This window comes from Acomys russatus, chromosome 20 (genome assembly GCF_903995435.1).
Source record: "Acomys russatus chromosome 20, mAcoRus1.1, whole genome shotgun sequence".
Classification (NCBI taxonomy): domain Eukaryota; kingdom Metazoa; phylum Chordata; class Mammalia; order Rodentia; family Muridae; genus Acomys; species Acomys russatus.
The window spans coordinates 2,286,438-2,311,811 of NC_067156.1; the positions used below are offsets into that span (position 1 = coordinate 2,286,438).

Consider the following 25,374-nt stretch of genomic DNA (forward strand, 5'->3'; position numbering starts at 1 on the left):
TAGAGGAATGAAAGACTCGTGGATATTTGCAAGTTGAGGGCAACAACGCGAGTGCAGGATTATTTTAGTTCGCCCAGATCTTCACAGAAAATGCAATACATTTTCCAGGGACCAAATGAAAATCCCGGCTGTCCTTTGCCAAGAGGACCAAGGGTGTGTGTGTATAACTCAGCTGGGCCACACAGAAGGTGCCAACACACCTAGGCAGCTAGGTCTGTGCCTTTATCCTTTATCTTGGCAGCCGCCCCCTGGGTCTGAGAAAGAGTGGGGGCACAACCCAGTGGTTAGTGATTTTTCGGTGGGGAAGTCCACGTAGGGACGTGTACCCTCCCTCGTAACTGTTGAAAAGAACGGGTATATCCAGGCCCATGGGTAATGCCAAATTCGATTATTAGCTCGCGGTAGGAAGGCTCCAGGTGAACGCCCCATAACTCTTCAGGAGCACAAGCCTGGGCTGTGGTTCATCTGGCTCTACGGACACCCGCGATTCCCCGCCCGAGCGTACGGGGTGACGTGCTCGCCTCCAGCACCTGGCTTCCGCGCGCCGCAGGAACAGCTGGGACGGTGGGGACTGGCCGGGTGAGCCCCCGCCCTGCCACGCGCTAGGCGCTGCCTTCCTCCTCCTCCTTCTCCTCTTCCACCTCCTCCTGCGCGGTCGCCTCCCGGCGCGGCGGCCTCCGCCTGCGGCTTTGTTTTCCTCCTAGGTCTCATTCCCCACACGTGATACTGTGTTATTGCAAAGAGCGCTTCTGAGCGCGAGCGCGGGGTGCGCGCACTTATAAATACTGACCGCGGGGCCCGGGAGCCCGTGATCGCGCGGAGCGGAGACCAGGCGCGCGTGGGTCCCGGGCGCGGAGGGCGAACCAAGAGCGCGTGGGTCCCAGCGGCGCCCGAGCGCCCAGGGCCGAGCATGGCCCGCCCGCAGGAGGGCAGGGCCGCCTCGCACACCGCCTGCGCCCCGCGCCCTGCCCATCCCAGGTCGCCTGGGCTCGCGGCCGCCGCTTAGCACTCGGCACCCGCCACTCGCTTCTCGGGCACCGCGGAACTGACGCCGCAGACGGACACAATGGCGGCGGCGACAGCCACCGCGGGTTCGGCCGCTTGCAGCAGCAGCAGCAGCCGCGGAGGCGGCACGGACACCGTGACCACCAGCGGGGTACAGCCGCCTCCGCCTCCGGCCACCGCACCCCCCGAGGCTCTCCGTAAGCCGCGCATGGACCCGCGGCGCCGCCAGGCTGCCCTGTCCTTCCTCACCAACATTTCGCTGGACGGACGGCCACCGCTGCAGGACGACGAGTGGGGCGGCGGCGAGGAGGGCGGCGCGACCAAACCCGGAGCGAGGGCTCGCCTTAGCCTGCTGGCCGCTGGCTGCAACGTGTTTTCGGCACCGAGTACCGTGGCCGCGCCGTGGACTGCTGGCTCTGGTTCCTGCCCTTGCCCGCTACCGCCGTCCCTAGTCCCCCGGGCGTCGGGGGAGCCATCGCAGCCACCCCGTTCAGCCCCAGCCGTCACCGGTGCCCAGCTGCAGCTGCCAGACGAGCGGGGAGTCGCGGGACAGGAGGAGCTGGAAGAAGACGATGCCTTTACCAACGTGCAGGTGCCGCCGGCCAGTTTCTTGGGCTCCGGGACCCCCGTGAGTGTGAGCGGCAGTCGGGGCCGCCTCAACTCGTTCACTCAGGGAATCCTGCCCATCGCCTTCTCCAGGCAGAACTCGCAGAACTACTGCGCCTTGGAGCAGTCAGGCCAGGTCGGCAGCACCAGCGCCTTGGAGCAGCTGCAGAGGTCCAGGTGAGTATCCTGGACGCCACGCGCGCCCAGCTCTGCGGTGTCCCGAGGACAGGAACCACACCGGGGTCGCGCCCGCCTTCCTGCGCCTGACTTGATACCGGGCTCCTGGCCGGAATCCCAAACCACTAGGGCATGTGAAAGGGGAAGAGGCTCTGGGAGTATTTGGTCACACGTGTGCACGAACCCGGCACTAGCAGAGCAGGCACTATATGCTCCTGCTTTCGCCCAGGGAGTTGGGAATTGAAAAAAGCAATTAAAAAGCGGTGCAAGATCACTATCTTCCTGAAAACCCGTCCAGACTCGGAGGCGCGTCCCCAGCTCGCGGCTGCCGGGTGCAGTGGGTGGGGCTGGGCGGCGCTTCGGAGCCCCAACTAGTAACAGACACGTGGGAACCCCTCTGGAAAGTTTGTGGAGCCCGGGAAATCGTATTTTCCTTTTTGTTTTTCTAAGAAATGGAAACTTTTTCAGGCATTTCCTTGGCCCAGGCCTAGGATGTGGGGATCAGAGGAAATGTGACCTGAGACTTTTCCATTCCGAGAAAACGGGCGTGAGTTAGAAGCTTATTGTATGCCTATGCGAGTTATCTGCGGGTTTGTGCCATCTTAACAAAAAAAGCGAGACCTGCTTATTGGAGAAATAGCTGGAATTCACTGCCATATGCTTGGGCAGTGGCCTTGATTCTGTGTGGGACTGTGAGGCTACAGGTTGGCAAGTAGGTGGGGCTCCGCAGGCCTGTGGCATGAGTACTTCCTCATTGGTAAATAAAGCCTCCTAAGAAATTATGGCATTGACTACCTTAGTTGCATAGCGTTAACGTAGGGGACCTAAGTCTCTGTGTCTTCTAAAGGGATAGGCCCTGGCCAGCATTCTGTGGGAATCTACGTGGGCAGGGAGACTGGTCTTCCCCTTGCTTTCCTGTGATGCTAGCCTGAGGGTTCACGCCTGATTTGGGCTGAAAAAGAAAGAAGGTGGCAGATTGGAAATGAGAGAAGAACCTACTGGGTTTACCCAGAAGGTTGCTGGCTTCCCAGTGTAGGAAGTTAGACCGGCGAGGCAGAGTATTCCAGATCCACAGGGGATCTTAGGCAGGGTGTGGAGGCTGGGGAGGCAGCTTCCTCCTGTCCAGCTGCTCTGATGGATGGGTGATATAGGGCACAAGCCAGGATCCTGCTTTGGCATTTCTTGTCAGCATGCATCTCTCCAGTGGACGGGCAGCCCTACCTCAGCAGAACTTAGTGTCTCTAGAGTCTGAGCCTAAGCCTAGCAGAGGGCTCAGACAGGGACAGGCATTGTAATAAGCGGTGCTAAGTCGTGTCGCCTGGAGGGCAGATGTGCAAGCTGGAAGTGACACTGCCCTCCATTCTTCCTTCAGGAAACTCACTCAGGAGGTGTGGAGAATCTAGCAGTTCCGTGTCAAAGTACATTGGCACTTGCTTGCTAATCCTAGCCCTGAGAACCTTTAGGATGGCTTATTGCTTCTTCTGTCCAAACACACCTCAGGTTTTGCTAGTCTCAAAGATGCATCCTTGACAGTCATATTGACCAAACTATTTCTGAATAGCCTGTATTTGGCAGCCCTATAGGTACACTTTTTTTGGGCAGTTTTTTTTTTTTTTTCCCTTCCTGACAGGGTTTCTCTGCATAGCCCAGGCTGTCCTGGAACTCATTTTGTAGACCCGGCTGGCCTCGAACTCAGAGATGGGCCTCTGCCTCCTGAGTGCTGGGATTAAAGGTGTGTGCCACCACTGCGGCTGGCTTTTTGTCAGTTCTTTGGTTTTGTTTTCTGAGACAGCTCTTGATGGAGGGGGCAGGGCAAAGGTTAAAGTGATTTGAGGAAGGTCGGTGTGGCCAAGAAGCCCTTTGTCTGAGTCCGGCTACTTTTATGATTCCCAAAGAGTGTTTTATGTGTCTACACTCCCTCAAGCCCAGGCCGGGCCAGCCCTCACTCTCACTCTGCCTTGCTCTCTGGTGTGTTGGCTTCTGAAGCCCAGTGACCAGTGAGGCTCTCGCCCTCCATATGCTGCTTTTGAAAATGTGCCTGGGATGTGAGCTGCCAATCAAATTAGACTTTCTATGGATTCTTTGCCCAGCTTTGTAAGAAACTCTGTGGAGCCTTGTTGCGTCTGACTGTTGCTCTCGACCCTTAGCCTCATGAGGAGAGTGCTGCTGTTTCCACTCTGACCTGTGTACGCAGAGGATTAGTGACTGAGTTTGTTATGGATATTTCTTAAAAATCACAACTTTAAGGTCCAGACTCTTAAAACTCTTCCTGGTAACTTTTCTCTGGACTCCTGTGCTCTTGGCACAGAACCCAGACCCTTCCCCGTGCCGGCAAAGCCCTCCACCATGCAGCTATAACCTGGACTCTTATAAAAAGCAGTTAGAAATGAATTTTGCTGTGTTTGAACTACAGCAGGGAGGAGCGTTTGTTTCTGTGACCAGGCCGTATGGTGCGTGCTCAGCAACCGTGAATCCAAGCAGAGGTTAGCATCTCTGTAAATGAAAACTGGACATCACAGGCATCTGACCCTCACAGCTGCCCTGTGTGTGTGGATTCTTTCACAGATGGGAGACTACAGGGTTCCGAGGGACTGAAAAGTGCCATCTCAGACTGGCTCCACGACTGAGAGGCACCCTCGCCGCCACAGACCCAGCTTGGGACCTGGGAGGGACCTGGGTCTTTGCCCTTCCCTTCTGTCGAGTAGCCTTATCCCTCCTTGCACACAGTAGGCCCCCTGTTAACTTTGGAGCTGCTGGCGCTAACAGTGTGTCTGTACCATAGTGAGCCAGTTACTTCATGTGATTCTATAGCCGCTTTCTGGTGGTGTCCTGAATCCTGCTTTGTTTCATCCTCCAACTTTGTAACCATTTCCTAGCCTCCATTCGCTTGGAATCTCCAGGGCTCCCAGAATCCTGCCAGCCTCTGTGATAGGGGCTCCATGCCTGTCTCTTCCATGGGATTCCTGAGCTGGAAGCCACCAGCTGCCCGTGAACCCACACTCTGCCTTGCTTCCCCTCTGCTGGGGCTCTGAGCCTCGCCCCCCCCCCCATGGGTAAGGTGTTAATAGGCAGAAGGGGGCAGATTTTGAAAATGTGTTTTAAGGCTTCTTTTACTTTAAAAACATCATCTCAGGCCAGAGCTGGCAGAAATCCTTGTTTCGCTTCCAGGCCCTTCTGACTGGCAGGCAGGCAGCCACCCAGCAGTGCAGCCTGGAGCTCAGGTGGGATCGCCAGCCAGAGGGCTGCACGGTGACCGAGCACTGTTTAAAAATAGCACACCTGAGTTAGTACAGTGTCCCATGTAGAGTGAGGTCCGTGGCGGAGGAGGCCATAGGATGGACCCATGTCCTGGGCTGGAGTGCTGGTGCCACCACAGTAGCTGTGTGACCCTGGGCAGGTGAATCGACCCTTCAGAGTCCCTCTCTTCATGAGCTCTTCTTTGGCCGTCTCCTAGGCCCTTGCAAATGCCTTGCCTGTGGCTCACTTTCTGAATGCTAAGATTAGCTGAATACTGTATGCGTTCTACAAGCCAGGGCTGCCGGGTGTGGGTGTAGTTAACGTCCCGCCCTGGGGATCTGTACTTTCAAAGCAGATGGTCCAGCCAGGGGTTTTTGCCTGTGACCCCCCAGCAGCAGAAGGATCGAGGCCAGCCTGGGCTATGAATTGCCAAAGCCAAAAGCAGATAACCAGCCCTGGGATAATTGAGGAGACGCTGTGGTAGGAGGAACTGTACCGGCCTGTTGACTCCCCGGGGTGAGTCTGAGGGCTGAGCTCAGAGGTGTGTTAAGTCACTTGGCCAGGATCGTCTGGCCCTTTAGGGCTGAGCCCAGGCTCTCGGTGGCTTCTCCTGGACACTCAGGGCCTTCTGCCTCCTGCCGCCTGTGCTGCTCCGACATCAGCGTGAAGACTTGGTTCATGCCGCTATAAACTCTTATCTCTGAGATTTCACTGGAAAGAAAAAAAGAATGTAGACCATCCAGGAGTTGAGAGCCAGAGCCCGGGAAGGAGATGGTCATTTTTTCCTAGCTTTGTCACCTCCTTGTTTTGTGACGGATTTCCTCAGCAGTCTGCCACCCCGGGTTACCTCTGAGCCATGTTTCCAGCAACAGAAGTTTTAGAATCCAAAGCTGTGGTCTTGGGGGGAGCCAGGCTCCAGATAGGCTCCTTTTAGAAGACGGGGTGGGCATTGAGGCTGATGGCAGAGGCATCGCAGGCCCAGACCCACGTAGAGTTCCTGTGGTAACAAAGTCTGCAGCAGCATGTGTGTGCTGGGGAGGCTGAATAAGTGGGATACCTGCTATGAGATGGCACGGAAGCCACTCTGGGCTTTGCTTTGCCCACCCAGCAGCTACCCCAGAAGCTGTATAGTCTGTCACCTTGGGGGGGGGGGGAGTTAGGTGCAGAGAAGTGGTTAATGACCGTGGCACTTACAAGCAGACTAAGAGGAACAGTATGAGCTACTGACCTGATCCAGGACCAGCTCTGAGAATTCTGGCCTCTCTGCCTCAGTTTTCTCATGGTATTAAAGGCTTAGGATAAATGAGCCTGCTGGGAAGGGCTAGGGTGTGTCTGGCTTGGGGTCATAGGTTAATTTAACTGTAGAATTAGATGCAAAGCATTGAATTTGTTTACGGACCTGCTTGGAAAACAGGCATGGATGAGTGAGTTGGCTAGTGAGTAGATGGCTGAGCTCAGTGAAGGGGACACTTTTATTTACTGTTTGAGTGAGGACTCAGTAGCCCACACTAGCTTCAAACAAGGCAACCAAGCATGGCCTTGAGTTTTCTGTCCTTCCCAATTCTTGTGGTGTAGTGCTGGGATTATGGACAGGACCATCTTCAGCTGGGCCACCTGAGAAACAGGAGGGTCACTCTGGCCTTCAGACTTCAGGAGACCATCAAAGCAGGAAGCTTTGGGCTGCATGAAGGTGGCCATTCCCAGCCAGCACTCCTCCCTCATCAAGAAACTTGGCTGTGGTAACCTTGACTGCCACGGCACCCATTTATAAAGGGCTTTTGTAGACACATGGGGATTGCGGCCCTAGCCAAGAGCAGAGCAGGACTCCAAGGTCACACAACAGGCCAAGACTGACCTTGGCTACTTTGCTTTATCTGCCAGGTGGGTAGAAGAAACTCCAGGGATGGGTCTTGACATCCTATATGGCGTGTGTGCATTCAGCAAAAGCTGACTACAATGGGTTTCAATTACAAGGCTCCACTATGCTGATCACAGGAGGCACAGTCAGAATCGGGTCACTTACTGGGCTGAGTGGCACAAGCGAACACGAACACGTGACTTAGCCCAGTGATGAGTGGTAGGTGAGCTCCCACAGGGCAGGGGCACTTTCCACCCTCCCATGTCACTCCTGGAATGGGACCTTGCACACTATTACGACTTAGCAGACAGGCAGCACTTTATGAGGCTTCAGTGAGTTCTATTTCTGACAATCCTGAGACAGTCCTGTTTTCAGGTGTAGAGAGGTTAAGTGCCTTACCTGAGGTCCCTCAGCCCTCATACGGGACAGCGTTTTAAGGCCTTCGCAATCTGCTGGTGACTACTGGTGCCTCCCTGGCTCTGTTGCTTGTCAGCCCTCAGAAGCCAGCTTGTGGACCTCAAAGATCGCAACCCATGGTTTCTTCCTACCTTTGCATCGTCTAAGAAGGACCTCTGTGGGTCAGGGAAGCAGGGCTTTCTGTGACCACAGTAGTGAAATCCCATCGGGGAATTACCTGAGGCCTACTTTGCTGACCCTTACTCCTCTGATACTGACCCTGCCCTATTGTCACAGCCTGGTGGGTGGGACCAGGTCTGCTTTTCATCCTGCTGTCCTCCCTAGCCTGATCACACTGCCTCCTCCCTCTGGCCTTTGTCCTTTGTCTGAATACTCTGTCTCTTCATGGTGTCATGCTGGTCCGCAGTCAGGGGTCAGCAGTCAGGGGTCAGCAAGGTGTGGCCCACTGGCCTTTTATGTATTGATTTCTTGGAAATAGCCACACACCCACACGTCTGTGTTGTCTTTTGCTGTCCTTCTTAGATGATGCAAAGGTAGGAATCTAAATACGGGCAGTGACCTTTGAAGTCTTCAGGTCAGCCTGAGAGGTGAAGTCAATGAAGGAAACTGTAACAGAGCTGCTGACCTCACCAGCAGATTCTGAAGGCCTTTGTCATATGCGAGGACGGCAGAATTGAGGGGTTGTGACAGAGACTGGGTGACCAACCAAAGGTCTCAGTTATTCGTTCCTTGGCTTGCCCTGGAAAATCACTGCACCTGTGGCCTGATAGGTGTTCCATGCCCAGAAGGTGTGCAGGTATCTAGGCCCCTTCCTGTCCACCCTGGGCTCTGTCCTGGGTGGTGTGGTATTCTCCAAGAGGACCCCATTCTCCTTTTGGACGCACCCTTTCTTCTCCCTGGGTAGGGAGACCTTTCTAAGATATACATTGATCCTACCAGACTTAAATTCTTTATATATATATATATATATATTTTTTTTTTTTTTTTTTTTTTTTTAACAAAGTGGTTGTTGGCAATTCTAGGTTGCTCCTGCCCCCTCTTGGACACGTGGGGGTGGCTCTCCTGAGGTCTCCATTGCTGCTGTGTATGTAGACTTCTCCCAGGGAGGAGTCCCCAGCACTGTCCACAGGATTGCGATGCCTTTTCCATATGTGTCACATACACCCCTTCCACTGACCTCTCTGGTTTTCACGCTGTCAGGGCCCCCTTGGGTAGAGCTTTTGGGGGCCAGGTCTCTCCAAAATGGACTTCCTTTTCTGCAGAGTGACCACAGAATCAAAACAAAACCCAGTTCCTTGGCCACCTGACACTGGCAGGAGGAAGGTTTGGTTTTGGTGTGGACAGTTGCAGTGTTGCTGTTAAACCCAAGGTCTGGCTCTACCACATGTACCATTAGGAGGTACATCCGCAGCCTGGCACGCGTCAAACCTCTCCAAAGCCCAATCCCACTCTTTTTTTTAAAAAAACATTTATTTATTTATTTATTTATTTATTATGTATACAGTATTCTGCCTGCATATATACCTGCAGGTCAGAAGAAGGCACCGATCTCATTACAGATGGTTATGAGCCATCATGTGGTTGCTGGGAATTGAATTCAGGACCTTTGGAAGAGCAGTCAGTGCTCTTAACCTCTGAGCCATCACTCCAGCCCACCCTTTCCTTGAAGGACATCTTTCCGCATCACTGCTTCCCTCAGCTTCCTAGGCCTTTTACTTATTTTTCTCAGCCGTCACTCCTGCCCCAGCTCCTTTGGTGAGGCAGGGTACTTACCCACCCCCTCCTCTGTCCTGCAGCCTGATGGGCCCACCCCAACCACAGCCACGTCCTGGAGAAAGTTGAGGTTGCCAGTGTGGCCTGCACTGTTAGGCCTGCCCTCCCCCTCCAGCAGGTGACAAACAGGGCAGAGTCCTCACTTCCTTTCATTGCTCTGTGTCTGAGCTTTATCTGTTCTGTGTCCCTGTGCAGTGCAGGTTCTGCCCGCTTTAGAGATGAGGAACCCGAGGCTGGGTGACTTGAGACTTGACTAAAACCCCTTAGTCATGACAGTGAGCTGGTAAATCTGATAAGTCTGAGCTGGTATTCTGATGGTGGGTCTGAGCTGGTAGACTGATGGTGGGTCTGAGCTGGTAGTCTGATGGTGAGTCTAAGCTGGTAGTCTGATGGTGGTCTGAGCTGGTAGTCTGATGGTGAGTCTAAGCTGGTAGTCTGATGGTGGGTCTGAGCTGGTAGTCTGATGGTGAGCTCTGAGCTGGTAGTCTGATGGTGAGTCTGAGCTGGTAGTCTGATGGTGGGTCTGAGCTGGTAGTCTGATGGTGAGTCTGAGCTGGTAGTCTGATGGTGAGTCTGAGCTGGTAGTCTGATGGTAAGTCTGAGCTGGTAGTCTGATGGTGAGTTTGAGCTGGTAGTCTGATGGTGGGTCTGAGCTGGTAGTCTGATGGTGAGCTCTGAGCTGGTAGTCTGGTGGTGAGTCTAAGCTGATAGTCTGATGGTGAGCTCTGAGCTGGTAGTCTGATGGTGAGCTCTGAGCTGGTAGTCTGATGGTGAGCTCTGAGCTGGTAGTCTGATGGTGAGTCTAAGCTGCTAGTCTGATGGTGAGCTCTGAGCTGGTAGTCTGGTGGTGAGTCTAAGCTGATAGTCTGATGGTGGGTCTGAGCTGGTAGTCTGATGATGAGTCTGAGCTGGTAGTCTGATGGTGAGCTCTGAGCTGGTAGTCTGATGGTGAGCTCTGAGCTGGTCCTCTGATGGTGAGCTCTGAGTAGAAAACTGAGCTATCAGGATAGGCCTGTTCCCACCCTAGGAATCCAGACTGCCTGTGAGGGCCCTTCCTGGCTTCCTGAGAACTGGTGTGCCTTGGGGGCTGCCCATGAGTACATACATGTTCCTGGTCCATTTATCCCTCAGGGGGCTGCCTCAATGTCACATGAAAGGAAGCAAATGGAGAATCAGTTTCTGAAAAATCTGCTGGGTAGCTGAGTGTGGTGGCTCATGCCTACGGCCCAGTCTCACCAGCATGGGTTCAAGACCAGATTGGGCTACATGGCAAGACCCAGCCTCAAAATGCTTAAGGGGCAAAAAAGAATCTGCCACAGAAGATGATGTCAGTGTCCCCCAGGATCGCTGTCTGTTTCCTGCTTCCAAATACAAGGGCTGTGGACGTAGGTCAATTTGCAGTGTATCTGCCCAACATACAGGAAGCCCTAAGTGTGAGTCCCCAGCACCTCAAAAGGAAGCAAATGCCAACCCCATTATGTGAGTTTGGTCTCTGGTAAATTTTAAAGCAAAACTTTCAGGGCTGGAGAGTTGGCTTAAAGTGAGGAGGCCGCACCGCTCCTGCAGAGGCCCAGGTTGGCCTCCAGCACCCAGCTGGACCATTCATGACTGCCTGGAACCTCAGGCCCAAAGGTCTTACACGCTCATGAGGCCTCTTTGCGTGCCTGCATCACCCCATCTATGCAGTCAGCTAGCTTAAACATTTTAAGTTTTTTTTTTGTTTTTTTGTTTTTTAATTACAAAATCTTTTCAGATACGGAAGCTGGAGTCCCTTTCGCAGCCCTCGGCACTGTTTGGAGATCATACACGTATTGGTAATTTTTTATTACAAACTACAGTGCTGTGGTTTGTTTGATTTCCTGAGGCTTCCAGGAACATGTGATTGATGAGGGTTTCCCATCCCTTCTCTGTTTGTGTGGGGAGCTGGGTAATTGCACACCAGCTCATCTTGCACGAGGTTGTCGTGTTGGTGTGGCCTGGGGCATATCGCTGCATGGTTAGCCACAGAGATGAACACCTACACGCTAGTCTTCAGTGTTAGTCTAGACTTAGCAGTGTTGTAAGATTGTATGGAGGGATTGGTCCTAACCTTGACATAAAAGATTCCCTCCATGTACCTAGTGCATAACAGAGTAAAACAAAACAAAACAACACGAATATAATAGAGTATTTGCAAGGGCCAAAGATCTGTGTGTCTAGGAGATTGACTTTTATTTTAAAACACTTTCCTCATTGACCCAATTATTAATAGACCAAGATGTCGACTTTGCATTGCTAGGTAAAGAATAGACTGGAAAAGTGTAGGACGTTCTCTGCGTAGGGCCTGCTAGATATTGATCCCATGCCAAGCTGGCTCTCCCAAATTGAGTACAGTTTGCCTTAGAGGGATGTGCAGTGAAATATTGGAGGCGACAGATGTGTGCGGTGGTTGTGGCATTTGCTCTGTGACTTGTTTGGAGGTTCACGCTCATAAGGAACCTCCATAGGTGTTTTCTCATCAGGGCATTCAGAGAGTCAGCAGGGTGCTACAGGTTAGAAAGTCACGAAGAGTGCTAACACTATGGTGTCAACATCTGTGTTTTCCAATTCTGGGAGTTTTAAAACCTCCAAAAGCTGGGTGTGGTGGCGCACGCCTTTAATCCCTCAGGAGGCATAGGCAGGGGAATTGCTGTGATGTTGAGGCCAGCCTGGTCTACAAAGCAAGTCTAGGACAGCCAGGACTACAAGAGAAACCTTGTCTCAAAAAACCAAAACAGAACAAAACAAAACACCAATAAATAAAGAAATAATAAATAAATAAATAAATAAAATAAAATCCACACCCCCCTAGAGTCACACCACTTAACAAAAGCAAAGGCTTCTATTACATACCGTATAATGGCCCCTACTTCCTGTCCCAAGTTCGCCGCCTGTATTTGTTAACCTCAGAAAGAACTGAGGTCGTAGACTGCAGTTCGTACGTCACAGTCATTATGGTAAAGGGCAGAGGAAAGCTCTGCCAGGGTTTGGGACTGCAGCCTGCCCATCAGGCGTGCTGCTTGGCACGTGTTAACCTCCTGGGCAGCCAGCAGGACCCTAGGTTGGAAGGAGCAGTGGACATTTTCCCAAGAACCCAAGAAGGGTAGCCTTCCCCCCACCCTCTGTGGGGGATGGGCACTGGGACCTGTGGCTTCTCCTCTGCCTCTCAGCCCCTTTGTCCTCACAGTGGGTGAACGGACTAAGAAGGACCAGCCATGAAGTTCCATGGCTCTGCCAGTTAGCAAACCCCACCAGCCCCATTGTTCCCATCCGTGGATCGGGGACGATTTCTGCCTTGTGAAATGACTATCTGACAAGGTCTTGAAGATGGATTGTTTCAGACAATGGTTCGGAAGAGGAGCCGTTCCTCATGGCAGGGATGGCACAGTGGTTGGTCATGTGGTTTTGTGTGAGGAATCAGGAAGGGAAATGAATGCTGGTACTCAGCTGCCTGCCTTTCCCCCCTCATCCCTGAGGCAGGGTGGATCTCAGCTTCTCAGCCTCTGCAGGAACCCCCGAATAGACACACTAGACACACCGGTGTGTTTCCGTTAAGTGGACCCTGTTAGCAGATCAGAACTGAGGCGCTTGGGCTGCGGAGCTGAAGCCTCTGGCTGCCTTCAGAGTCAGTGTGCCCCGCTAACTACACCTGTGCTTTCCCCCAGGAAGCACCAGTCAGGCCTGGCAAGGTGGTGCAGGTCTGAGGGTATGGCACCGAAATGGCTAAGTCACCACACCTTCCTGTGGGTGCTGATCCCGCTCCATCCCCGTCCCAAATAACAGCAAGGCCAAATGCCACTGTTCGTCATTGCTAACCCAGCACAGGGGAAGGATGAGGTGAAGCGCCACATACCATCTTGCCTGTTACCAGGAAGATCCTTGTCCCCCACTGGGCACCCTCAAGACCAGCTAGGGAGATACCCTTTCCTCATTCCCTTTGCAAAAGTAGAGTTCTTACAGTCCAGGGTCTAAGTGGCATACATCTCCAGTGGGAGGACTCCTTGGTGGATGGACAGGTCAGTGTGGCATTGACACACGGAGTCAAGTTCACTGCTGCTCAGTGACCTGGCTGGTTGCTGTTGTAAGTTCCTCCTCATCGGTCCCCAACCTTTCCCCTTTGCACCCCGGCCAAACACTGAGAACTTTGTTCAAGGCTCCCAGCTATAACCTATTTGGCACTGGTTCAGTATGAACTCTGCTCAGGTGTCTGAGCCAGGCAGGGATGCCGTGCCAAGGCTGCTGGGCTCTGGGTAACAGGAGTCAGGGGCCACCTGAGGTGGGAGTCAGTGACAGACCTGGAGATGATCTTTGAGCCAGGTAACCAAAATGGCTGGATTATACAGGGAAGCGCAACTCAGTGCCCGTGCCACAGAGCTTGGGGTAGAGGCAGGGTATGCCAACCATACCCTGTACCATGTAGGGAGTGAGGGATGCTGAGAGAAACAAGAGGAGAGACTGGATGCTAAAAGATGACCCAGTCACAGGACATTCTCCACAGTTGAGTGGAGAGTGGGGACTGACTCTCACACGAACTCTGGTGCCCCATATTTGACCACGTCCCCTGGATGGGGAGGCCTGGTGGCACTCAGAGGAAGGATATCAGGCTACCAAGAAGAGACTTGATACCCTATGAGCATATACATGGGGAGGAGGTCCCCCTCAGTCACATAGGGGAGGGGAGTAGGGGGAAAGTGGGAGGGAGGGAGGAACGGGAGGATACAAGGCATGGGCTAACAATTGAGATGTAATATGAATAAATTAATAAAATATTTTTTAAAAAGGATGACCCAGTCACCTTAGATCCAAATATTGGATCTTTGGGTCCCGAATGACCTGAAGGCCTTTCAGTAATCAGGGCTCACACATGGGCACCAGGGGAGCCTGGGGTGTTAGGTGACTGGGTCCCTGGGATTGGAGGCCTTTCTGTAGGTCTCCTGTCCTCACACATAAACACTAGGGGAGCCTGGGTGTTAGGCACTTGGGGCTGTTCCTTCAAGGGGAGGGATGAAATACCCATTGTCCACCCAGAAGGCTGGGAGTGGATATGCTTACTCCCCGTGACCTTTGCCCTCTCTGTGTGGCTAAGGACTTTTCCAGCACTGGATTTCTGCTCCCTCCCGCATCAGAACTGTGTTTTTCTTAGTCAATTTATAGCACCCATCTTTATGGACATTACAGAGTCACTCCTGATATGTATATGGCTTATTTGGTCTTCAAGGAGATCTGTATATGCTCTGTTGCACATGTGAGATCGAGTTAGTTATTACCAGAAGAATTTTCACCAAATCTCTGCTTAAATAGATCCACAATAAAGCACTCAGGGTCAGACTCCCGAAGTTTGAACCAACATCGGCTTCTGAGTTGTGCTGAGCCAAAAGGCTTCCTTAACTCCTGAGGGTCATCCCTCTGCTCCCTGTTAAGGCCTTGGAGACCTCATGGCCAGAGCTTGGTGCTCCAATTATGAGCGCTTGTATGAAGCCTGCATTCTAGCACAAGTCAGTGGAAGTACTGCCGTGTACCAGCTTGGAGTGGGGGGAGGGGACTCCCATTTAATGGGTGGCCAGTTTGAATCCCAAATCCAGTAATCATGATCTCTGTGAGGCACACGGAATGTAAATCTCACTGAGAGTCTGAAGTGGTTATTAGAAGCCAAATAATCTTTTGATGCTCTGCAGACTTTATGGGGCCAATGCCATCAAATCACTGAGAGAATTGAACGTGTTAGCTTTTCTCTCCAGGTCCTTAGAGCCAGCAGGGCTGGCACCCCACCTGACTCCAAAGGCTATGCTTTTTTCCTCTATACTGTTGCCATTTGATATGGGTGACGTTTTATCTAAATGAGTCCTAGCTCTAGGACCTAGGCGCCCAGCACATTTCTACCACTGTCTTGAGAATATACACTTGTCACTCCACAACTTGGTGTACGCTGAAGGCTGTGTTGTGGCCTGCTGCCTTGCACGCCGAGTAAGGAGGCTGCATTTTACAAGTTCACAAGTGTCTCGTGGAGGCTGGATAGATTGGAAGCATAAGGAATGACCCATCTCACTGCAGGCGTCCTGAAGGCCACACTTTACAGAGAGAGAGAGAGAGAGAGAGAGAGAGAGAGAGAGAGAGAGAGAGAGAATGTAACAGGTACAGCAGTGAAAAGGTGCAACAGTCAACATGTTTAAAGTTAGCTCTTGGGAGCCAGGGAAAGAAGAGTCTGGACTTAAAACACACGGAAATGAATAAGCTGCGGATGGGCTGGTGGGATCTGGAATAGGAGGAAATATTTACGTGAGAGTTGAGCATTGATTTTTATATTGTCACAAAATGGTACCAGATGCCTGCCTTCTTTCAGACAGGATCCCAAGCTGATCTGAGACTCTTGAGTTGGACAGCAAATCGCTTTGCCATTTGGAATGCTGTTTGGCATTTTGGGGAAGTTTTTTGTTGTTGTTTTCAAAGGGAAAAGAATTCGTACTAAGCCGTCTAAAACCGCACTTTTGTGAGTGGTAATTAGCAGACGATGCCCCAGGGAGGAAGTCTCCAGTTTCCTTTAATAACCCTGGCAGAAGTGATTGAGGTGACATTTGGTTAGCATTGGCCTGTCCCATTCACACTGGGAATTAGTTCAGCCTGGTGTGGGCGTGTCCAGCCCTGGCTGTTCCATTTCCAGTTTCCTTCAACCTCAGAGCACAGGAGAAACAGAATGCTTCTGTCGGGACTTCAGGGCCTCGTGCAGGCTACTTTTGGCAGGATCCCAGGGTCATGGCACAGTTGAGTGGATTTTCCCTAAAACATTGGCTTTTCGTTTGAAGCCTGGGTTTAGTCTCAACAGTGTTATACTTTGGGCAATTTTTCTCGCTGGATGTAAATGCCTTAAAAGATAAGGTTGGATGTGTGATGCCTCCTTAGGCCCGGAACACCTTCTCAGTGGTTGTCAAGGGTCACCTGGATGTCAGGGAGAGTAGTCTGCTCCGGCTCCGGTGCTGGGATGGATGCTGGCTGACACAGGACCTGAGGCTCAGCCTGGAGAGGTGAAGTGCACGTGAGGATGTGGGTAAGGATGCAAGCTGGCCACTCAGCTAGCATTTGTTACGGTCTCAGTCAGGGTTTCTACTGCTGTTTTAAAACACTATGACTTGGCGCTGGGGAGATGGCTCAGTGGTTAAGAGCACTGTCTACTCTTTCAATAGGACCTTGGTTCAATTCCCAGCACCCACATGGCAGCTCACAACTGTCTATAACTCGGGTTCCAAAAGATCTGATACCTCACACCAATGCACATAAATTAAAATTAAATATTTTAATTTGTTTTTAAAAACCACTACAACTAAAATTAACTTGGGAGGAAAGGGTTTATTTCACCTTATAGCCAGGAATGAGAGCATTCACATGGCTGAGGATCATGACAGGAAAAAAAAAAAAAAAAGACCTCCTGGCTTCAGTCCATTTTCACCCTGTGATGCTGAGCTGGTAAGGGAGTCCAAGACAGAAAATGCATTAGGTAGAAGAAGGTACCGCTGGCTCATATCTTGATACCATTTCCTTGGCTTGAATCTTGCACTGTGGACCTTCCCTCTGGGCTTGAGCCGGGCCAGGACCCGCTCATTCGTGTGAGAGCAGGAGGGCCTGAGTTTAAATCCGCAGCGCCTGTGTGAACAGCGCACAGCAGCACACGTAGCCTGTGATCCCTGTGTGGGACAGAGTAGACAGGCAGCCCTGAGCTCAGGACCTGGCTAGCCAGCCCCATGGCCCAGTGGGAGATGCTATTTTATACACAGAGAGAGAGAGAGAGAGAGAGAGAGAGAGAGAGAGAGAGAGAGAGAGAGATGGAGGGAGAGAGAGAGATGGAGGGAGAGAAACAGTCTTTCTGATTCTTGGTTCCTTATTCACAAAATAGAGACAGCAATAAACACAACCCATAGGGTTAAATGTTACTCAAGTGAATGAATTCAGTTTGGTGCTCAGCACTGTGCCTGGCACCCACAGATGCCCTGTGTTTTGGCCCAGGAATACATGGAGTATGCTAAGTACTCAAGAGCTGAGCCTGGCTCCTCACCTGCGGCCCTGAGTTAATGACCGGAGTGGCACAGTGTGCTGTGTGGTTCCAGGGTCCAAGCCAAGGAGGATTTTGACAATTTTCAGCCCCTTTGGCCCACGTGGGTTACCTCTGAGCCTGCGAAGTCTGTTTCGAGGTTTACGTATTCAGTTTTGACTGTTAACGGTTAAACAGGATGACTGACCTTATGTCACTCTTTTTTTTTTTTTTTTTTTTTTTTTTTTTCTTTTTTTAAATGAATGGGCAAGCTAGTCAGATGAGCAGACGTCCGCGGGCCCCTACTGGGTTCCCACCTGGGACCTGGGACAGTGTAAGCAACGGAAGATGAGAACACTGAAGAGATCACTGTTCGTTTCTGTGCTGCTCTTTACAGCTATTTGTGTATGTTTAACCAACTCGCCATCCCCCTACCACGCCTTTCCCTGCCCCCACCACCACCCCCAACTCCCCCCCCCACCCCCCGCCACCCAGCAGCGCTACGGCAGCTTCATGCCCTGTAAGCTTGGGAAGGAGACAGCCCTGTTGTGTGGAGGGCGTCTGTCCCGAGTGTAAAGACGTGGTAATTTCCATGCGGTGCTGAAAGAAGTACTATAATAGTAATTTAGGGAATTGCTGACCTCTCCTTTTCTCTGAGAACCCACTTGCACAGTTTCCCCCTCCTTTGACCCTGTTCTCATAACTCGGTGGCACAAATGAGCACTTCGGGTAACACTTCGGCAAGAGCCGTACTTGGACCAGTCAGTAGGCCTTTCTGCCATTGGAGCAGCCCAGGAAATCCACCAAGGGTCTCCTTAAAGAGGCCAAGGGGGGGAGCTTGTCCTGTTATCTGACTAAATGACTTGATGTAACCTGCTTGGTGACACTCATAGGAGTACTGTTTGTAGAAACTCCCCTCTCCCCAAGAGGAAAGACCACTGTTTCGCATGCATTTTGTGCCCTATTTTAAGTAGACCTGCGCTAGATGCGGACTTTTCTGCGGTACATACGCTTTCTATCAGCAAACAAGAGATTCTTTATTCCTGTCTGTTGATTCCTGCCTGGGGCAATGGTGCGAGATGTTCAGCTAAACAGAATCCAGTCAGATGATCCCAACTGTGAGCTTGTAAAAGACATCTGCATAAGTTTAAAAATAAATAATTAACACAGGCACCCACACAGAACGTTGTTGCCCCCAGCAAGATTAAGGTCTGTCTGCCGGTGCAGGGAGCTTTGTGATTCTCTGAAGAGAATCCCTTTCATTTCATCTAAAGATAAAAAATTTAAGGAAAATTAAGGTTTGATTCTTCTGCTCCCTTTAAAAGATGCATTCATTATCCACTCACCCAGTTGTGCCATCCTTCCAGGGCCTGGATTCTCTTCCTCTCTCTCGGAGACTCAGAGGCAACTCTCATCTATTGCTACTTGGAAATTTTATCTAAGAGAAAATCAGCCCAAGTAAGGTTTTGATGATAGCATCAAATATTTTCAAATAGAGGTTTTGGTAGATCATGGGTTACTAGAAGCTTCTCTTTAGACATGGCAAAGGGGAGACTGGAGAAATGGCCTAATGAGTAAAGTGCTTGCTGCACAAGCTTGAGGAATTGAGTTCAAATCCCCAGAACCCATGTAAAAAAGCCGGGGCAGTGATGTGCGTCTGCGGTCCTAGTGCTCATAGAGTGAGTGTGGGAGGCTCACAGGGGAGGGTCCTCAGAAGCTTCCAGGCCAGCTAGTCTGGCTTTGGCACCTATAAACAACAAAGAGCCTGCCTCAGATGAGCTGGAAGGCAGGAACCAACATCTGGACTTGTCTTCTGAACTCCACACGTGAGTGACTGTTCAGGGACTGGTGGGTAGCCTGGGTTCTGAGGTGGGCAGGGCAGGCCAGGTGCTGCTTGACCAGAGCAGACCTCCAGGTCAGAGGTCCCATTTCTCCCTGGGAATGGCTAGAGCACTTTAGGGTGAGACCTTGAGCTAGGCTAGGGTGTGGAAAGTTTTCCAGGGAGTGTTAAGGTTAGCTCTTCTAGAATGAGATTTCTGGTATGCAGAGTTCCAAAAGCCCATGCTGATACCAAAAGTGTTAACAGCCCTTTGTCAAGCTGCTGTGCTAAGCGTGGCAGAGGAAGCAGGCAGACCCTGGGGAAGGCAGGTCTGGTGAGATGCAGGCCTGATGGACTCATCTCTGGTGGTCAGCACTGAGGTAGCGGCGATGGAGCCGGCTTCTGTGGCTGCCGTGGCAGCTCTGCCATCGCTCCCTTGACTGCCTTAGCCGCAGTCAAGCCCCTGGTGTCCAGCGGCAGTTCTTCCCCAGAATGAATGCTGAGGTCATTGTGGAGGCATGGAGTGAGAGGTCATCGCTTTGTGCTGAAGGCTGGATCTCCTCAGCAGAGGATGGGGTGTTTCTAGGAATCCCAGGTGCTTGCTAAATAGGGTCTATCAGAAAAGAGTCAGGCCTGTGATCTTCTCTGGGTGATGTTCCTTACAAAATCTGGAGTTCCCCAGATCAGGCAAAGAGAGAGAGCCTCGCCAAGAAAGGGAGTTTGTCGCTGTATACCAAGCTCAGAGGCTGTTGCCATGTCTCGGACTTCTCCACAGCCCCTACACATGTGACCACACATGGCCACACTCTGCATGAATGCTCCCAAGCACACATGAAACATGTAGCATAACACATACACATGCACACATGCATGCACGCTTGTGCACACACACACAAACACACACACACACCATTTCAAAGATACAGGCAGAGCAGTTTTTCATAAGACTGTCTATGACAGGTTCAGGGCTGGGCAGAGCATATGTAGAAAGCCAAGGGCATGCTGTGCATGAGTGTGTGATGTCCCAGCATCCGTATGACTTGCCAGGTGTTCCAGGGGCTCTGCTTGGAGGGTCATTGAATGCATCACTAAAATCAGCAAGGTCAGGTGTCAAGAACATGCTCGAGATGTGCTGTGAAGGGACTACTATGGGTTGGATGCAGAATGTCCCACGCAGGCTCATGTGTTTGAACACTTGGCAGGTAGGGCTATGTTGGGAGGTTATGGAGCCTTAAGGTCCTGGAACTGACAGATATAGGCCACCAGGCGTGAGCCTTTATTTATTTGTTTGGGAATTTTATACAGTGTGTTTTTATCAGAGTCTGTTCTCCTCTCCCCCACTCTCTTCCCTACCTACCCAATTTCATGGTTTTTTTTCTCACAACCCAGGGGCAAGTCTTTTTTTTTTTTTTTTTTTTTTAATTAATTTATTCTTGTTACATCTCAATGTTTATCCCATCCCTTGTATCCTCCCATTCCTCCCCCCCCCCATTTTCCCATTATTCCCCTCCCCTATGACTGTTCCTGAGGGGGATTATGTCCCCCTGTATATTCTCATAGGGTATCAAGTCTCTTCTTGGCTACTTGCTGTCCTTCCTCTGAGTGCCACCAGGTCTCCCCCTCCAGGGGACATGGTCAAATGTGAGGCACCAGAGTACGTGAGAAAGTCGTATCACACTCTCCACTCAACTGTGGAGAATATTCTGACCATTGGCTAGATCTGGGAAGGGGTTTAAAGTTTACCTCCTGTATTGTCCTTGGCTGGTGCCTTAGTTTGAGTGGGACCCCTGGGCCCAAATCTGCCTATCATATTGTTCTACTTGTAGATTTCTAGGACCCTCTGGATCCTTTTATTTTGCTGTTCTCCCATGCGTCTCTCATTTAGAGTCTCAGGGGCAAGTCTTAAGGGGTGCCACCTAGCCCTGATGCCTGTCCCCCTCTGTTACTGATCTGGAGGACAGCGCCCACACAAAGTACAGTCAGGAGTTTTAGGGTAAACGGACAAGGCATGCCAGCTAAAGTCGCACGTACTCGTCCTTTTTTTTTTTTTTTTAACTTTTTATTCTTTGTGAGTTTCACATCATGCACCTCAGTCCCACTCATCTCCCCCTCCCCTCGTAGCTGCCCTTTGCCCTTGCAACCTCCCCCCACAAAAGAAAACACATATAAACAACAAAACAAACCAAAGCACAGACAAGCATCTCGTCTGGAAGCTATGTATCAACCACAGTGTGTCCCACAGTGTGTCCCTCTGTCCGTACATCTTCACTTGCAAATGTTCATTGCAGTGAGTCGTTGGTCTGGTTCAAGATCTCTGGCTTTGTGACACCATCAATTTTGGACCCTCTCATGTTGTGGCCCTGTGTCATGGAGATCTTGAAGCTTTGGATCAGCCGGACTGGTCCTTTCACTCACCCCAACGGTTTGCAGATTTGAGGGTTGGCCAACTCAATGGAGTGGGTGGTAGCTGAGCTGGTCAGCCTGCTGGCTCCCCCGTGTCAGCACCACCAGGGCAAGTTCTCCAGTACTGCTCTGGCTAGGCCTCCCAATGCTGCCATTGGCAGGGGGCAGGGTCAGCTCTCCTGCTCTTGTGTTTGGGGTGGGGATCGACTCACGTGCAGCCTTGCCTCCAGAGCCAGCTCCACCGTGCTACCCAGTCATGGTGCAGGGCCTGTGAGGAGATGGGCCACCCCGAGGGCTGGCTCACCTGTGCCTTCACCATGCAGGGCCCGCTTTTCTGAATGCTGCAGCGGGCAAGAGGCAGGGCCAGCTCTTCCCCTAGGAGGATGCCAGGACCAGCTCTACCATCTGCTGCAGGTGGTAAGGGGTGGGGCGCCCAGCTGCCCTAAACTCCTGGCCTCAAAGGGATTTGTCTTCTCTTAGCCTCCCAAGTAGCTGAGGCAACTGCATGAATACCGTTACTACTACAGGCCGAGTTCATTCAGAAGGGACTTGTACCAACAGAGGACCTCAGAGTGAGCACCAGGCCCCACCCTGCTTACCCTCACCTCACAGTGACAGGACATCTGACAGAAATAAATGAGGGGAAACGGATTTATTTTGGCACAGTTCCGGGGCCTCACCATGGTGGGGGAGGCATGGCTCCAGCTATGTCAGTGGGAGCCGGCTGCTTGCTCACACACTGGCAGATAAGAAGCAAAGGTGAGACAGACATTAGGTGACTAAATCCCAAGTCCTTTTACACGCCTGGCAGCTTTCTTCATTCATTGCTTATGGGGCGTGCGTACAGAGTCTACACGTGTGTGCCAAAGGCCGGGTGGAGGGCATTGAACAAAACATCCTTTGTTCTTATCCTCAGAGAGTTTGCTTTCCTGGACAGGGAGCAAAGGAATAAATAAACAATGATAAATATGAGCCACATTAGGTGCCTGGAAGAAAAGGCTGCACCAGGAATGACGGCCAGAGGAGGCATTGGTTCAGGCGGAGGGGTCAGGGAGACCGTGTAGAACAGTCAGTTCCTCCAGTGGGTGAGGGATGGAGGAGCCTTGTAGCACAGGGCGAAGTGACAAGGCTGTTCATGCCCCGTGGACGTTAGGTCTCATGTAGCCCAGGCTGGCCTCAAACTCAGTATGTAGCCAAGGACGGTCTTAAGCCTGCAGCGCTTGAGTGCTGAGGTTGCGTGCACGCACCACATCTGGTTTTAGATGATGCTTTCTCACCTGAGCTATGGCCCCAACCCCTGCAGTGTTTTTTTGACTGCAGTGAGAGAGTCGTGGCTTGAAGCTCAGCTCATGCTGGCTGTTCAGGAGGCTGAGCAGGAGGGTCAGTGACTGGTCAGGTAGGCGTGGACAGGACTATGGCTGCTTCAAGGTCTGGCTCAGAAATACACAAGGCTGTGGTCGTGAACCAAGATGGCTTTGTTGGGGGCAGGGATTCAGAAGTGACTGCTGAGTTTGTGACCTGCCTTCTTGGAGATGAGTGGCTCTCCTGAGGTGGAGCGGTCTGAGGGAGCTGGTTTCGCCAGGAGCAGGGAGAGGGCTGAGGTTGTCATGTGAGTGAGAAACGCCGATGCAAGCATCTCTTGGAGACTGAGGAAGGCAGTTGGACACACTGGAACCTCATGGTGAGGAGGTCACAGCATCGGGCTTAGGTGTCACCATTGTACAAAGAATGTTTGAACCAGGGAAAATGGGCTCAGGTAGAATTTCTGAGAGGTGACAAGTGGGGGAGGGCGTTAAATATTTAGAAAGTTGAGCAGAGGAGATCACAAAGCCACCCTGGGGTCAGAACCTGTGCTGTCACTGTGTGGAGGAAGAGGGGAGTGTAAGTGGGCCTGGGAGAAGTTGGGGTACAGGGAGGATGTAGCTGTTCAGATGTTGAAGGCTCCGGGGCATGGAGGCATTCCTGCTTGAGGCTGGCAGTGATGAATTTGTGGTGACAGCAAACAGCTTGACTGTGTGGTTGGTTAACACCAAAAGCAGGCTACAGTTGCTGAGACCAAGATCTCTTGAGACTGTGTCTCTCTCATAAACCTTTTGCTACGTAAACATCAATATTTTGTTTCTTTAACAAGATTTAAAAGCAGCTGCTTTAAAATGTTAGTATGTAGTCTGTGTCCTTTATGATAGGTTCCATTATTCCCATCCTAACTCATGAAAAACAGGAGCTGAAAGCTTGTTGGACATATCTCAAGTCCTACGACTGGGCTGGTAAGATAACTCAGCAAGTAAAGACATCTGCTGGCAAGCCTGGCGACATGAGTTCAATCCCCAGAACCCACACAGTGCTAAGAAAACTGCTTTCTGGAACCTGTCCTCTGACCTTGACACGTGCAAGTGGCCTGTGCGTGCACACACAATACATGCAATATGTAAATGCTATTTTAAAAAATTAAAATCCCAGGGCTACAAGGCCATTATGCCATTCTGGGTTTTGAGGTTTTAAGCATCGCACCTGCCATCTCAGGGCTCTGTGGTCTGTGTGGTTAGCTTTCATCGCCCTTCTGGAAGGAAGCAGAATTGCTTCAGGAACTTTCTCCTGAAGTGTCTGAAGTCCTTTCTACCTCATACCCCCCAGAGCCATGTGCACACATGGATGCATCAGGTGCTGTCAGTTATAGTATGCTCATATATAGTCAATTGTTTTTAAAATTAGAAGCCAGACAGCATGCGTTTTTCTCATCCTGTGTCCCATACTCTGTGTGGCTGGGAGTGGCTGAGTTCTTAAGAGTATATTGCCCACAGCGACTCCTTGTCCAACGCGGTGTTCCCTGCAGTCTGTGCTGCAGTTTCTGCTGAGTGTCTATGAAATGAAGAGGTGGCCTATTCTCCCCGCTTTATAACAAAGCGAACTTCGGACTGGGAACCAGCTCTGAATGATGTCACTGGGAGGCAGAAAGCTGGAAATAGAAACTGTTCGCTCTTGTGCCTATGCCTGACTCACGTGATAGAACTCACTCACCTCAAGATTGTTATCGGCGGAAATTATTTCCCTTACTCTCCTGGGAGCATGCTTTAACATTTTTATGCTTGCTTAACGATAATTTTGATTCTGCCTTTTTTTAATTAAATAAAAATAAAACCTTTCCAGGCTAGTTCCATGGACTTCATGGGTCTTTGCTCATGTGTGACAGAAACATGTGTAGCCACATTGTGAAGAGGACTGAGCTGTGCTGAAGCAGCTGGCCTCTCACTGTCCTCACCACCCCTGGAGAGCCCAGCTGCCTGGAAACTCAGCCTCTGTCTCACTTACTCTGGGCTTTGCTGCCTATTAGTGCCTTCAAAATACACTTCAAAGAGCTAAGCAGGTATCCTTCACAGGGGAATTGTATTGGTTAAATTCTATTGATGAGAATCTGTGAGTGGTAATTTGGTGCTAATTATTTAGTGACCGGGAGTGTGTGTGTGTGTGTGTGTGTGTGTGTGTGTGTGTGTGTGTGTGTGTAGAGTACAGTTATTGTGCGGGTAATTGTTATGTGCCTGGGAGCCCTAAGTTCCCAGGAGAGCCAGACCAGACTGTCTACCTGTGCAGGGCTGCAGAGGAGGGGACATGAGGGCTCCACCTGCAGGGGAGGGGCAGGGCTGGGAGGAAGGCCGTTCTAACCTGGGCTTGCATTCAGTCCCTTAAAGATGTCTTCATGTGGCCCAGCCTTCTTGAAGGCAAGGGGACATTTGTTTGGGGACATGGCCTAAGGATGGGATGGGCTGGATCCTGACCAACAAGCTCTTGGTCAGTTTCTACACTTACAGCCGCCTATAAACGTGATAGAGAAGGTAGCTAGTGGCTCCCAGGATGCCACCAGTCACTGGGTAGGAAGACAGCGCACCTCCTGAGGCTTTCTCTGTTCCTTTCACTCTGGAGGCTTCTTGGTGTCCCCTCGGGACACACCCGGAGGCAGTGGGTGGGACTGATGTCAGCGTGTCCTGAGAAAGTGGGTGGAGAGAGTATAACTATTGTCCCCCTGTGTTTCCCGCAGCATTGTGG

General features: G+C 51.4%; 1 protein-coding gene across 2 annotated transcripts in view; it reads left to right on the forward strand.

Annotated features, from left to right (window-relative positions):
- Positions 1–359: 359 nt before the first annotated feature.
- The window catches only part of Cables1 (Cdk5 and Abl enzyme substrate 1), a 98,528-nt gene continuing 73,513 nt past the window's right edge, over positions 360–25,374 (forward strand). For both annotated transcript variants that reach the window (XM_051163020.1, XM_051163021.1), the window contains exon 1: positions 360–1,788. In XM_051163020.1, the coding sequence (XP_051018977.1) occupies positions 1,067–1,788 (722 nt within the window). In that variant the 5' untranslated portion in view covers positions 360–1,066. The remainder of the gene's footprint in view (positions 1,789–25,374) is intronic.